Genomic DNA, 14,835 nt, shown 5'->3' on the forward strand with positions numbered 1-14,835 from the left:
TAATCATAGTTGAATTCGTAAGATTATGCAGTAAACGTTCCACTTTTAATACTTCTTTGGAGTAAAATGACACTTTCAAAGTGTTAAACAAAATGCTTCTTGTAACCCGAATTGTATCCTACATCGGAATAAATGCGGGTGACTTTAACGGGTAAGCATACATTCTTTAAGCAGCCGTTTTTAAGTTCTATTTAAGAATGAAAAGATGAAAAGGGGTCTAGAAACTCATTGTCTTGAGCCGGGTTCTGTATGGAGTGGTCTGAGGGTGAGGGGTCGCCCCGGGTGACGGCTAAGTAGGCCTGCTCGGGCAGCAATCTGGGGTCGCTTAGAATGGGCGTGGTGGTGCTGAGGAGACGGAGTGAACTCAGGACCACTGAGAGGAGGCAAAATTAAAATGCTAGTTGACAAAATACACAAGTAATGACCTGAGGAAGACATATTGTGTAGTACTAACTGGGTCTTAAAGAAGGCAGTGAACAGTGTTGGTCCAACCAGGATAAAGTGGATTGGCATAGTTGTTCCACACTGGCAGTAGACACCATTTCGTTGTAGGACTCAAAAAGGGGCTCGATGATGACGCTGAACTGAAACCAAGTTGAGGAAATAACACGACAAGTATTTCTATGCTTTGTTAGCAAAGTTGTCAGTGTGTAATCAGGTTTCAGTGATATTGACAGCGCACGACCAATTGGAATTGGTGTTAAATAAAGACAAATATTTCTATATATATTCTAAATATTTCTAGATATATTCTACATATTTCTATATATATATATTCTAAATATTTCTATATATATATATATATATATATATATATATATATATATATATATATATATATATATATATATATATATATATATATATATATATATATATATATATTCTAAATATTTCTAGATATAGTTTAAATATTTGTAGATATTTTTAAAATATTTCTAGATATTTTTAAAATATTCATCTCCTATCAAACTATCTGCTTTTATTCCCACCAGGAATGAATTGAACGTGAACAAGTCCCGAATGAAGGATACGATCCAAAACTTCCAATTTTGCAGAGTCTGCGCCTGGACGTACTCTCTGAACTTCTGCCTCATATGGTCAAATCTTTGTCGTGTTATCGGCACACCCGTGGCGGGCAGCTGCTGTTGGCAGCTACTGTAAATACACAACACAATGTTGCATGTTAAAAATTCCACATGAATGTACCATTCAAACTAAGTCAGAGGGTCTTACTTGATGGCAGAGTTCAGGATCTGAATGTCATTTTGGAGTCTTTGTGCCTCTTCGTGCAGGAGAGCCCTCTCCTGTTGCATCTTTGCGATGTATTCGGCCGTCTTCTGCAACGTGGTGGCTTTGCTGATCTGACATCGACATGGATTTAGATTGATTTACGATTGAAAGCTGATGCATGTTCCGGCACCCTACCTTGATGCTTGGTTGGGAGCTCAGCGTCGCCACCAGGCTGTGTAAAGTGTCAAATCCCATTTTGATGTTGAAATGTCTCTTCTGTTCAGCAGAAATGTGGCTTATCTGTCTGCTCTCTGTCAGCTGCAAAAGACATTTTGACTCGTCTCTATGGAATATCATCATTAATACATGCATTACATGTCCATACCTTGCTGGATTCTATCATTCCATACCCGAGAGAGCCCGAATATGGCGACTCTGGGTTAGAGGATTTTTCTAGAGGCGATGTTTGGCCCATATCTGAAAAAAATAAACAGGGGAAAGGTCAAAAATACCACAAAGCCAATTATTCCTGAATAACATACCTGTTAAGGTGTTTCTGTCCGTGCCATAAAAATGGACAGGGGACAGTTTTTCCGTCTTGGGGGTCAAAGGTGCTGCGCTCGTGTAGGCGGCGTCATCGCTGATTAGGGAAGACGCCGCTGACCCTTTGGCACTTCGACTGTGACCCTGGCTTGACCTCTGGTTGTGTAATAGTGGTTGTGCTCCACGCCAGCCGTCCGATTGCTGCACTTGTGATGAAGTATGCTGCAAAATAAGCAAAAATTAGACATGCATACTCATTTATATAGAACAGCCTTATAGTGTTATAGTAGTATACTTTATTTTGTATTATCTTACTTTTATTTGACCTTTAACATTTTTTAAAAGCCCTTAATAAGGCCAAATGACTACTTCTTCATCTTTCACCCATTGAAAAGAAAGTAAGTCAAATCACCGTCGCTCTGGGAGAAGTCGACCTCTGACCTTTGACCGTCACACGACTGCTTTTGAAACCCACTGCTGGTTTTCCTGAAAACAAAAAAAACAGCATAAGTCATGTTTTTTTCCTTCCAAGATGACTTTCAAAAATGCTAACATACGTTCAGGGAGACCAGTAGAGAGCAGCTTAGCCAGGCAACTAATGGGGGCTTTGGGGATGGCGTGAGACGGCTCCACAGGTGGTCCCGACGTTCTCAGTCCACCTCTCTTCTGTTTGTGCTTCCCTCTACCTTGTGCACTGGAAACTTCGGGAACTGCAAATCGGTGCGGTGCCTTTCCAGGCGGCTGAGTTGCGCCAAACGGCAAATAACTGAGAGAGTGGCACTGAGGTGGTTGGGTGTATGGGACCCCCGCCTGAGGGCGGGCGGAAGGTTCCGAGGTACCCGCCATGGTGTAAGCAGTGTGAGTGATGACGCTGGGGGTGACGCTAGAGGGTGCCGAGCTGAAATTGTGACATGGGATGGGGTAAAAAAATGGCATGGCGGTAGAGAAGAATTGCTCAATGTTGGGGGGGAAGAGTGCATTCAAAGCCGGGTCAGAACAGGACTGGGATCCGTATTGTGAAGTGGTCGAGTGGTATTCGCCACCGCGGTCTGGTTGAGGATTGTAGGAGGAGGGATGAGGGAGGTTTTCCGAGGATACGCCAACCTGAGGGAGAGGGACAGGTTGTTTGAAGGATGGATTTGGTAGGTGTGTAGATATGACAAAGTATTTACCTCAGAGAGCTGGGGGTCAATAAGGAGTTGAGGAATGGCGTGCGCGGGGGGGAATGGAGCGAGGGCAATGCTGGATGGACTTTCAAGATAAGTGGAGTCGGTAAAATCGGGTTGTTCACATGGTTGGATACTTGAGTTCAAAAAGATATCTGTAAAAAAAATGTTAGTTTGAAGTATCATACAAAAGGACACTTTATTTTACAAAAAATGCAGTATTTGTTGAAAGCAACAAGTTAATACCTGGTATATCCATGAAATCATCCAAATTGGGTTGGAGAGGAGTGAGGCCAGGCTGAATCATATCTGCATTGGTCGTATATGCTGAGGGAGAACAAGACAATATCACAGTAAAATCTCAGTTTATGTCAGTTCTTTACATATAAACACATTTTAATGATTTAATTGATTGATATGTGTGTATGCTTTACATTCCAACTTACTGTTATGACGCTGGCTAGGCCAAGGACACTGTTTCTGTGTCATGGTGAACAAAGTATCAGAGATGTCCGACAGAAGATATTCCGGATCAAACATGTGTGCCTCCTCTGGTATTGCCGCAGGCTCTTGATACATCTGATGGGACACTTTCTCCAACTTTGCCTGGCAGATTTGACCCTTGACAAGACAATGTAAAACAAAGAGTCAATTAAAAAAAGCTCTGGCTTCCAACCTCTCTTTAAAATCCAACTCTGCAACCCCCTAAAAAGATCTCCAACCAGTCTTCCCGATCCAGAAACGACTCTGTATTCTGACCGTGGTTTTTGGAGACTCCACATTTATGGGAAGCCCACGGTCGTTTTTGATTGCATCTAAGCACATGACACTTCCCCTTCCAATTTCTTTTTGCCTCTTGATTGGTCGCCATTGAAGAATAATATGCATGTGCAAGACTAACGACTGTGTGTGTGTGTTGTATGAAAAAAAAGTGGGTATATTGTTCAAGAGATGAACCCGCCTTCCAAGTAATGATTATGCCGGGTTTTTTTTAAATATTTTTTTCATTTATTTTGACGTCTCACCATTTCAATAAGAAGGTTGGTCTTTTGTCCCTGACCTAATTCTGGTGCGCTAGTCACCCTCACGTGCGGGTGAACAAGAGGATTTGACCATCCCATCAACATCAAAATGCAACCACGGCAAAACATGCAAAAAAAAAAACATGGGAGTGCAATTTCCTATTTCCGGTGATTGCCTTTATGGGATATTTTCTGAATGGGTGTTTCATTAATATTTTTTGAGGAAAAAGCAGGAGTACCAGTTTTTTTCCAGCTATAAACTTACATATTTCATTAACATGAAGATGTAAATGTGCATTAATATGCATTGACCCTTTATTAATACATTTAAAAATGTAATCATTCAAAAATGATTATTTTAATGTCATGTAAATGACATTTTTTTTATTCTTATGACGTCACTGTAAAACGTGCTGCTTTTTCTTCTCCCTTTTTTTAAATATCAGGCATTTGAAGATCTAGGTCATATTTGATTAAACTCGAGAGCTCCCCCATATAAAATAAAGACAAATTGTGAAGAAGTGCGTCAATTGCTCACGCGTTCCACGCTGACGCAAATTGTGTCCTTAATGTTTTTTCCCCGAGTCGGCGTTAGATTCACAAAATGTGTGAGTTATTCCATGCCATGCTAAATTAATGGGGTGTCTGACATTGTCAATGGCAGCCAATGAGACTCTTTAAACATGGAAATGCAAAATAAAACCACGACATACCTCTTGTAGCATGGCCATGATGTGATCCTTCTCTTTTTGAATCTGCACGAGAAGACCACAGTTAAAGTAGAACTCAGAACAACAAAACAAAAAACCAAGCCCGAAATGCTTACTCTCTCCTTATAATAGATCCTCCACTTATGATACTCCTTAATAACCACTTCAATCCGTCTTTTCCAGTAGCTTCCCTCTAATACAATGGCCTGTACAAAGAAACAAAATACATGTGTCATACATAAAAATATGTACATTTGAAAAAGAAACAAGTACAAATGACTTACTTCGGGTTTTCTATGGGCATCTGCCTCAGATCCTTCCAATGGGGTCACAAAGCCACACACTGGATTTTTCCTTTTTTCAACATCTAAACAGAGTATTCAGAAAAAGTCATGAATGGATGACCTTTCTTCATTCAGCGTCAAAAACATTAAACTCACATTGGATGAACCATGCTCTCCAAATTGCATTGTTCAGACGGATCTTATCCCTCCACAATAAACGCAGTCCTTTAAAAGACTTCCATTTTGGAGACACAATCGTCCCACTGAAAGGATAAAAACAACAACAAAAAAGGGAATTTTGTTATTGTTATGAATGGAACTTATAAGACATAACATCCCATGCAGTGAATGAGTTTAATAAATCCGAAAAAAGCGGCTAATAGCAGTTTTCCAGAGTCTGTTCTACTCTTAAAAGGACGGAAGGCCTCTCCTAATGTTGGACAATCAAGAGTTGCCAGGAAGTCGAGTCCAGTTGATGAGTACATAACGTTTGAAAAACAAGAGTAATTGGCTGCAGGTAGAAACCATAGTACTGCTGCTTAACTCTTTCAGTGACATGAATGTCCAATGGTGTGGCTCTTAAAAACCTCAACTAAAAATATGCATGGTATCTGACATACTATAATACTAGACTTAATACTAGACAAAGATTTGATGGAAAAATACATGCAGTAAATCACTAAATGGAGGGGAAAAGTACACTAGTACGTAGTGGAGCATTATTGATTTCAAATATTGTAGTACATACATTTTTAGGTACAAGATAAACTCATGCAAGTCTTTGAATTACTTGTCCTAAAGCTCCACGACATTTTTTTAAAGTAAAAACAGAAGATTGCAGCAACCACAACAACAATAAGTCGACATTACATCAGCTACACAAATCTAGCCAACTAGACTCAAAGTCCAGTTAATAGTTAAGTTTCCAATACAATCATTTTTGTTGTTGTTGTTTTTAAGTTTGTTTGTAAAAAACAAATACAAGAAATATCTATTTTTGTACATTTAATCTACATTTTTCCATTTTTGGGAGGTTATAATAAATAAGAAATCAAATATTCTCAATAAGAAGCTTAAAACGAGAACAAGGACAATTCTGAGGTCACTATGATGACTATTATCAATTAATTTGCTAATCAATCCCTGCAAAATCTGCTTTCAACTGCCATTGACGATGACAGACGTCTAATTCGACTTTTTCCTTGTCAATAGCAGCAAACAAACAGGAAGACATGCATATATGCTTGTAACTTGGACACCCACCTGTAGGCCAGGGACATGCACTCAAAAATGCGCGTGAGAGTCGGATCGATGCTCAGACTGCCGGAGCTCAGTGGCCCGTAGCGGTACGTCTGACACCAGGTGCGGTTGACCGTATCGAAGTCGTATCTCGGACGCCTTCCACCTCTCGATCCACTTGGCTGGGAGTCGCTATCGCTGTGGGGCGATGACACCATAAAGTGCCCACTGTGGATGACCTGCGTGTAGTGGAGAGGCCCGAAGGCAGGTGCACGAGCCTGATCCGACTCGGGTTTGGCTTCCGAGGAGTCGAGAAGCTCGCTGCCGTAAATGGTTGCCATTGCACTTCGAACTAAACAATTGCAAAGGCCAACTGGTATGCACGATGGATAGAGATTCAAGTTGATGGTATTTTCTTTTTGTTGCTCACCGTGTCTTCACCAGATGACACCACTCCCCCTTTCTGGACGGTTGATTGTGCAAACCGCGTCTTTCCTTCCACTTCGCTGGTGTTAAAGTCCTGTGGTGGTAATAATTGATAGACCTTGAGGGATGGATGATCAACATGTGGCAGAAAGAGTGATTCTCCGTTAGATGGCGCTGTTTTAGGGGAAAAAAATGTTCAATAGGGACATCTTGTTGAACCACTGTGTGATGAGCGTGTATTTTGGACCACGTGGAGAACTGATTTCAGAATGTTTGCCGGATTTCCTTCCTACGGAAACAGTGCAGGTAGTTGGGCCTATCAGGAGGTCTGCAGGATGAAGCAGCACCTGGCTGGAATGAAGTGATTAGTTTTCTGCAGAAATCTCATTGGTTAAAGCAATTGTAATGGATCGGTTGGAACAAAAACCTGCACCCACAGCATGCAACAAGGACTGGATTGCATACTCATTTAGACTAAGGCACTGTTTTACTTCATATCAATGTTATTTTTGGAACAAATTGTGCTTTTTTGCAGAAAAAGGGCATTTGTGTTCTGCATTTGGAAACTCTTAACTTCAGTATTGATTTGAATTAAAAATTGAACATAAAGTGTAGTATTGGTGGTAAAATTAGCAACATAATGCTGAAATCACTGTAAATTATTAGAAATTATGCATTCATGGTCCGCTAAATCTTGGAAAACCTTTTAATAACATTGTGAGCTAGAAAAAAAAACATTTAACATTGAGTACATGTCAGTATAGGCAAATAATTGCTGACGTATCTCTTCTAAATCCCAAATATATTGTTGTTTAATACAATATGCGCCTTCATTAATTGCAATGAGATGTTAACCAAACAAAATTAGACTTCTTAAACCTAGAAATAGATTAATTACATTTTACAAAGGTTTTAAGTTCTTCCAGAAACGTAATATATTCCTTATGCTCGATGGCAGTGCTCAGCTCGATCAGTTCATCCGCAAAAGTGTTGTCGACACCCCGATCGGCCAGAAAGTCCATCATGTGGTCATAAAGGGCCTGGAAAAAAAACAGGTTAGCAGGTTAATTCTGCTGTAAGGATTTCAGCAGCTAACATGGGAAAGATACAAATACCAATGCAAATAAATCTAAACTACAACTAAAAGGAGAGAAAAAAACTTTTGATACTTGTGTACTTTTAAAAAGTCAAAGGTCAAGCTACTCTGTAGCAACTCACATCATTCAGGGAGTCCTTAGTGAGCGTGTAACTGGTTTCTTTGCATTCCACATCCCCCTCGGGCTGGAAACTGACTTCAAAGACGCCAAAGATATCGCTTTCTTCACCTTCCCCCTCAGCCATCTGTACATATAAGATCAGAATTATTTACCAGAACACCAAAATGAGGTCAGAGGTCAAGACATGTTGCCAATGCCCATAGGGCGTGTTGAAAATGGCGAACCTCGTCTTGAAGGAATTGGCAGTCGATCACTAAAGTATGCTTGGCCGCTTGTTTTTTCACTTCAACGACAAAGTTGGGCGTCGACACAATTTCATCCTGCAACAACAGCATTCAGATTTACAGCAGATGGATAACTGGTCGCCGTACGATTGGACGTCGGACATTTCCGTTACCTCCTCTCCGGCTTTTTGCTCTCCTTGATCGGCTTCGTCGGCAAAGTTGGGAAGTATGCTGTTATTGACGTTGAAAGTGACGGTGATTCTGAAAGGAGATGGGAAAGAAAAAGACATGTAGAGTTAAAAGAATACAAAAACAGGATTAAAAACAAGTGAATCGTGTTTTGACAATTCAAATAAGACATAAAAACAAGTCATGAATATAACATTTGTATGAATGAATACAAGTTTTAGCTGGAAAAGACAAATATAAACAAGGGTCTTACTTTTCTCCACCAGCATGTTTAGTGAGTAAAACCTCTGTTCCATCCATAGACAGTTCCCAACCTCCTGAGATCTTGGGTAAATTTGCACTTTTCTGAAGCTTCTTCTCCTCTTTTATTTCATCTAATAAAAACTCCCCAAATGACTTGTCACCTGTTAAAGAAAAAAACATAAGCAAAAATTAGAAGGCACCCTTTTAACGTGATATAAAGCATGTTTTCTACTACAATTGTAGTAGTCGACGTCCATTATTATTTAGGCCGGTTGATGACTTACTACTAAATGACCTCTGAAATGTTATATTTACCGTCTGTGTGCATCGCACCACATCCACACGACACTGATGGATTCAACACTTTGGAAGAGAAGAGTTTAGGCTGATACCCCGACGCTCCTTTGCCATTCATCATCCAGATGGAGCGGGTGAAGGGTCTGGCAGTAGCCGCGTTTGGTGCGCATAGTTGCGGGCAACCAAGCGCCAAGACCCGTGCTGTGGAGCTGGAGATCGAAGGAAGGCGGAAAGCGGCTCCCACAGTGCGGACAACTGACTTCAACATGTTCAGAGTATTTGATTCGATTCTCGATAACGTTTATAAAGAGAATGTGAACACCGGCTCCCGATCTGTGGCTACTGGATTCGGTTGCCGCAACGCACATGTGAGGAAGGACACATTGACCTGTCGTAACGTTGCACTATGCGCCGGAAATAGAGGAAATGGCAGCTCCGCCATATTGTGGGTGGCAAAATACGACAGTTAGTAGTATTTCCCATAAAAATGATATTCATTAGATAATTATGCAACAGTAGGTGGATCAATGTGGTATACAAGCTAGTCTGAGAGGAAGTGCATGGTGTAAGAATATTTTTATTGTAACATCCTGAGTCAAATTGTACAAAATCCCCAAATCTGCTTCTTAAACTGTGATTTACATTCTGCAAATTGCACAAGAGTACACATATCTTTTAATATAATCTCCATGCATAGCATACATGTTCTGAGCTAAATGCAGACAATATTAAAAGAATTTGGAGATGCATTCATGCGTCCTCTTCCAAAAGGTCCCGTTTGTATTCTATTTGGAAACTGTGTCAAAACAACATGCAAAAGTGGCTGCAAAACTCAGTAAAAGTTTGTTGACACATTCTTTGGAAGTTTGGCCAGCTTTAAGTCACAATTTGGTCTCCAACAATAAAATTGAAATATTTCTACTCCAAATAGTTGGAAAAAGTACCTAAACTCAAAATAAACAGAGTAGGCCCATATTATTATAAGTGTTGAGAAGACCAGTCGAGAATTTGAAATAAAATACAAAACGGTATAAAACAGCATTCTTGTCTTCATTTCTATATTTAGCATTCACACTAAAAGTGAGTTAGAATCAAAATACTGTAAATACCTGCATTGTGTTACTTACTACATGCCAGCAATTAGCTCTTGACGGGTCGCAGTTTGCGGCCAAAGTACTCTGGCGCTGCCTCCAGCAGCCAATCGGGGTCCACCAAACACAAGTCCCTCATGTAGCAGCGTGATGTGTGCAGCAGCTCATTGAATACGACGTACGCTGGCTTGGCCTGGAAAAGAACGGACGACGGGTGGATGGCCACCGACTGGTGCGTGTCCAGGGCTAAGTAGTTGCCGTCGGGTTGTAGCTCCGCGGCGTTGATGAACATCCCGTGGGCGAGGCATTGGCGAACCTTCCCTGTGTCTGACCCGCATGACTCCAGCTTCAGGTTTAGCTAATGGGACAATAGGCAGAATTATAATACGACTAACATCAACCAGAATATTGTACAATAACGCTTAAGAAAATGCATCCCCTATGTCTAAAATTGGCAGCTTTTGTTATTTGAATTGTCAATATGCTGTTCCACAAAAGCTTATTATTAGAACCCCCAAATAAAGCTTTAGAAACACAAAAAAGCAAAATAGGATTTACCAAATTTCAGTTCAAAAAGAAAAGTGAAACCATTACATTGTTATTTACGGTGCCGTACCTTGAAGCAGATTTCTCGGAGTTGAGCTTGGACGTCTTTGACCAAACCCATGTTTCTGCTGTTGATAAAGTTCTCCCGACACCACTCCTTAAAAATGCACAAACATACAAACTATAAGTGAAGCAGCTCTATGGATTCTGCAAAGATGTTTTCATGGCACAATACTGACCTTGTTGCCACTGACTTTCTTGAACGCTCTGTAGATGGCTAAGAGTGACAGGTGATCTCCTTCACTGGACGTGAACTTCTTTCGCACGGCGAGAACATCTTCTCGCCGCGCCGGGGGGTTGTACAGCACGCTGTCCACCGACAGCAGAGACACGATGCTTAAAACCTCTTCTGAGCAGGAATATTTAGGCGAAAGCAGGATGGTCTGCGAAGGACAACAGCAGACATTTTTGCCCAAATCAACAAGGCTACTACCACTACTGTAATAAAGGAATAATATATATTAAAAAACATGTTTATATTTCCAAAAATGTAGACCTTATGCCTCTTATCAAGCAGTACTACCTTGGCAAATCTTGGTTCCAAGGGAAAGCATGACATTTTTTTCCCCAAAGCAGTCAGAGAAACCTGTCCGTTGTTCTTTTCTACAGCACCCAGAAGCTCCAATTGCTCCATAGCTGAGCGAATAGCCTCTACAATGGCGCAGTGATTAAGTTTTAGATGAGTACGCTGTGAATAAAACAGTCTGAAAATTCCGCCATCTTACCTGGAGAAGGTTTGGAGATAAAATCAAAATTGGCAACATCCTGAACTCCAAGAGCCATGAGCTGTAGCACCACACTGGCTAAGTTACACCTATAAAGCAGAAGTCCACTCTGTCAGTTTTTAGGAACTTGAGAACCGTTAAAAAATAAAAATACCTTTGAATCTCAGGCACACTCATAGGAATGAGACGATCAAATTCTTGCTCAGTGTAGAGACGGTAGCAAATTCCTGAGTCTTCCCTCCCAGCTCGGCCTGCCCGCTGCCAGGCCTGCGCTTTGGACACCCGCTGCACTGCCAGGACCTCCAAGCCACTGTCTGAGAGTCAGTTAGAAAATAAACAGAGTCGACATTAAATGGAGCAACAACAAATCAGTTCCCCTGAAAATGTTACAAATCTATGGCTGCCATTGACGGCAATAGTAATGAATTCAGTGACGTTATCTCACCAGGATTGAAACGTTTGGCTTTCACCATCCCAGTGTCAACAACATATTTGATCCCAGATATGGTCACGGATGTCTCCGCTATGTTGGTCGATAAGATAACCTTCCTGCAACCCTGTTACAAAAGAAAAATATCAAAAAAACAACCTAAAAACGATCTCCGTCTAATTTAAGAGGACACAAGATGACTCTACCTTGGGAGCCGCTTGAAAGACCCTGAGCTGTTGCGTCGGAGGCAGCGACGCGTAGAGAGGAACGACTACCATGGAGCCGCAAGTGTCTGGCAAATGCTTGGCAATGTCCCGGCAAGTTCTTGCCAGTGCTTCGATCTCTTCCTGGCCCGTCATGAACACCAAGATGTCATGGGATGGAGGTGCTTCCTATGCAAACATTGACATACTTAATTTCACATTGTACAAAAAAAGGAGCATTTTTCATCAAATATAATGCTGTAAAAATCCTCTTTGGCTTTTACTTCTTTAGTTAATGATAAGTATTAACAAGACAATTGTACAATGGTTATGGTATACTACCTGGTGTATTTGGAAAACAGTGACAAGAGCAGCTTGCAGGTAGTCAGATTGAGGCTGTTTGGTGTAGAAGATGTTGATTGGATGCTGTCTGCCTTCCAGGTACAGCACAGGTGAGTTGTTAAAGTATTCCGAGAACAGGTCCACATCCATTGTAGCTGACATCACAATAACCTGGAAACAGTATTCAAAGAAAAAACATGGATGCAAAAAGGTATACTATCATTTTTTTTCATGACACGACTCATTGGTTTTGACAAATTTCACAATGTAAACATTTCTTACCTTTAGAGGAATTTTGCCAAGTTCCTTCCGCCTGCGCTGAGCTGACTTAACCACCCCAAACAGCACATCCGTGTGTATGGTGCGTTCGTGTGCTTCGTCCAGTATGACCACAGTGTAGCGCAGCAGTAAAGGGTCGCCAATGGCCTCCCGTAGAAGCATGCCATCCGTCATGAACTTTAATTTGGTCTCTGTGGACGTGACGTCTTCAAAACGGACGGTGTAGCCCACCTGAAGACAAATAGGATATACATATGACATGTAAAATACTCCATGCGAATACGTTTGTGAGCGACGGCCATCTTAGAGCAGTGGACTTCCCTGCCTATTATAGTGAAGGTAAGATGATTTATCATCTGCACTGAAATACACTGTTAAAGACAAAACTTACCATCTTGCCAAGCTGCGTCCTCTTCTCTTCAGCTACCCTCCCTGCAAGAGAGATTGCAGCTACTCGGCGAGGTTGAGTGATGGCGACCAAGCCCTGCCGTCCAATCCCAGCTTCATAAAGATACTGAGGGATCTGGGTGGTCTTCCCTGAGCCCGTCTCCCCTGGCAACACAAAACAAATCTTATCATTATCTTATTATGACATGACAATAGGATGAAGATCTTGTGGATTTGTTCAGAAACAACATTTGCAATTTATCATTCGAAAGACCTGTGCAGATGAGATATTGTAAACAAAATATAAATACATAAATACATGACCCAAAATGAGATCTTCAAGTTTGTGGACGCCAGATCTTTTGAATTATGTTGAATCGAATTACAGATATGAATGTTTGATACTTTACCTATGAGAATAACATTGTGAAGTTGTCTGAGTTGGCTCAAAAGCTGAGTCCTCGCTTGATAAATGGGAAGTTGTTTCCTTTGGACATCAATCGGCGTGGTCGCTTTTGCCTTCCCAGGCAGCAGCATGCCAGGTTTCTTCTTGTCGGGGCGGAAAAAAACAGACCCCGGCTTGAATTTTTTAGCCGGAGGATGATCGAAGTCGTAGGGCATGATCTAGAAGACAAGATTTCCTGAGAACACTCGTGATCACGTTTATAAAAATCGATTTAATGTTAGAAACGAGAGGAAGAATGCCTTAAGGCAACAAGGAGCAAATGCGGTTGTTTTGCTGACGTATATAAAAATGGCCAACAAGCTGAACTTCGGCGCGCGGCTTTGACGTCATTAAATCAACAGCCTATCTATTTAGTTTGTAAAACTATTTGCCCTTAATATTAGTTCCCTTACCACCTTGCGATTTTTCCACGATCAACTGTTTAAATAAAACATCATGTTGTTTGCATTTTAATTATTACTATAAAAAAATACCAATAAGAATACAGTTAAAATTGCTCATAAAGGCCATCAAGTGGATTTCTACTTTGTTTTTTTTTATTATTTACTCTATCAACCTTGTTGGATATGCTTGGAAACTAGATCTGTAGACATTAAAACATCTCAAGTTATTATTACAACCTTCTCACGCTCATTTAATGTTTAGGGATTGAAGCAGCACTTGTATCTGGAGTCAGACTTGTCTGGAATTGCTCACTAAATAACCTTCTCTTGTTTTCAGAGGAAATACTTTCCTACCTGGCTGTGACTCAATCCCATTTTTCTCCCCCTGACATCAATGTTTCTTGTCATATTCCTATAAGCATTTGATATTCAAACAATTAACTTGAGTAACAGCTACACTCATACTTGGTATGGCCTCAGTGTTATTCTTTTCGTTGTCTTTATTTTGTCATAATTGTAGGAATGATATCCTGAGAAAGATAAACAGCTACAGGATGACCTTCTAATAAACTGTTTGCATTAGATTAGTTATTTGTACTTTTGTTGATAATTTTTTTTAAAAAAACGAGTACCCATTTACATAGATTGTCACAAAAAGAGAAACTAATTCCATGCTCATAAATGACAAATGCAAAGCATCTCGCTGGAGGTAGAAGACAGACACCATAAAAAAAAATGATGATAGCCCCACGAGTAGAATTATTGTCTGTAAATAGTGTCATGAGGATAAGCAAACAGGAAATATGTATGTCTTGCTTTTGTGGTATTAACTGTATCTCCAGCATACAAGCAGGAAAAGGGTGTCACAAGAGGATGTTGCATAGACTTAAAAGTATGATTGGTCAGTGACAGACCACATTTTGCTCTTTATAGGTCAAAGGGTCGACAATTTGTGGCAACTTATTGACCCCCACCTGATGGTAAAGTGGTTATTTCGGCTGATTTATGTGCGGGCAGCGTGGAACTGGGCCAGTCCAAGGAGTAGTCCGCCTTTCAACAGAAGATTTTCGATGGTTATTTCTTCAACATGTTAATAGCAATGAATCTTTTGAGGATCTTTTTGCCGATTC

The 14,835-nt window shown here is 40.7% G+C and overlaps 3 protein-coding genes across 3 annotated transcripts; all 3 read right to left on the reverse strand.

The window, feature by feature from the left end:
• Window positions 1-23: 23 nt before the first annotated feature.
• Window positions 24-6,971, reverse strand: mlxipl (MLX interacting protein like). The gene is made up of 17 exons (XM_077740369.1): window positions 6,222-6,971; window positions 5,115-5,221; window positions 4,959-5,041; window positions 4,791-4,880; window positions 4,678-4,719; window positions 3,389-3,563; window positions 3,189-3,269; window positions 2,949-3,097; window positions 2,334-2,880; window positions 2,189-2,262; window positions 1,776-1,998; window positions 1,619-1,710; window positions 1,429-1,551; window positions 1,237-1,364; window positions 1,035-1,158; window positions 455-584; window positions 24-373 (listed from the first exon to the last, which is right to left on the reverse strand). Exons 1-17 carry the CDS (start codon window positions 6,536-6,538, stop codon window positions 192-194), a joined length of 2,667 nt encoding a protein of 888 aa, XP_077596495.1. The 5' UTR covers window positions 6,539-6,971; the 3' UTR covers window positions 24-191.
• A 344-nt stretch (window positions 6,972-7,315) lies between these two features.
• Window positions 7,316-9,208, reverse strand: c1qbp (complement component 1, q subcomponent binding protein). The gene is made up of 6 exons (XM_077740031.1): window positions 8,812-9,208; window positions 8,507-8,657; window positions 8,238-8,325; window positions 8,065-8,160; window positions 7,842-7,964; window positions 7,316-7,663 (listed from the first exon to the last, which is right to left on the reverse strand). The coding sequence occupies exons 1-6, from the start codon at window positions 9,059-9,061 to the stop codon at window positions 7,514-7,516; spliced, it is 858 nt and encodes a 285-aa protein (XP_077596157.1). The 5' UTR covers window positions 9,062-9,208; the 3' UTR covers window positions 7,316-7,513.
• Window positions 9,209-9,350: 142 nt separating this feature from the next.
• Window positions 9,351-13,620, reverse strand: dhx33 (DEAH (Asp-Glu-Ala-His) box polypeptide 33). The gene is made up of 12 exons (XM_077740024.1): window positions 13,267-13,620; window positions 12,861-13,021; window positions 12,473-12,700; window positions 12,191-12,361; window positions 11,852-12,037; window positions 11,661-11,772; window positions 11,370-11,529; window positions 11,216-11,304; window positions 11,014-11,141; window positions 10,670-10,873; window positions 10,501-10,587; window positions 9,351-10,242 (listed from the first exon to the last, which is right to left on the reverse strand). The coding sequence occupies exons 1-12, from the start codon at window positions 13,475-13,477 to the stop codon at window positions 9,934-9,936; spliced, it is 2,046 nt and encodes a 681-aa protein (XP_077596150.1). The 5' UTR covers window positions 13,478-13,620; the 3' UTR covers window positions 9,351-9,933.
• Window positions 13,621-14,835: the final 1,215 nt, after the last annotated feature.

This window comes from Stigmatopora nigra, chromosome 19, assembly GCF_051989575.1.
Source record: "Stigmatopora nigra isolate UIUO_SnigA chromosome 19, RoL_Snig_1.1, whole genome shotgun sequence".
NCBI classification, from domain to species: domain Eukaryota; kingdom Metazoa; phylum Chordata; class Actinopteri; order Syngnathiformes; family Syngnathidae; genus Stigmatopora; species Stigmatopora nigra.

Excerpts from the sequence above, each read along its gene's own strand:
- mlxipl (XM_077740369.1), bottom strand. The coding sequence starts at position 6,538 with ATGGCAACCATTTACGGCAGCGAGCTTCTCGACTCCTCGGAAGCCAAA. Across the intron at positions 2,881-2,948 it reads TTGACCCCCAGCTCTCTGAG|GTTGGCGTATCCTCGGAAAA; the intron begins GTAAATACTTTG and ends CCTCTCCCTCAG. Across the intron at positions 1,711-1,775 it reads GGACAGAAACACCTTAACAG|ATATGGGCCAAACATCGCCT; the intron begins GTATGTTATTCA and ends TATTTTTTTCAG.
- c1qbp (XM_077740031.1), bottom strand. The coding sequence starts at position 9,061 with ATGTTGAAGTCAGTTGTCCGCACTGTGGGAGCCGCTTTCCGCCTTCCT. Across the intron at positions 8,161-8,237 it reads AGCAAAAAGCCGGAGAGGAG|GATGAAATTGTGTCGACGCC; the intron begins GTAACGGAAATG and ends CTGTTGTTGCAG. Across the intron at positions 7,965-8,064 it reads GCCAATTCCTTCAAGACGAG|ATGGCTGAGGGGGAAGGTGA; the intron begins GTTCGCCATTTT and ends TTATATGTACAG.
- dhx33 (XM_077740024.1), bottom strand. The coding sequence starts at position 13,477 with ATGCCCTACGACTTCGATCATCCTCCGGCTAAAAAATTCAAGCCGGGG. Across the intron at positions 11,305-11,369 it reads AGTGTGCCTGAGATTCAAAG|GTGTAACTTAGCCAGTGTGG; the intron begins GTATTTTTATTT and ends TCTGCTTTATAG. Across the intron at positions 11,142-11,215 it reads TATCTCCAAACCTTCTCCAG|AGGCTATTCGCTCAGCTATG; the intron begins GTAAGATGGCGG and ends GCGCCATTGTAG.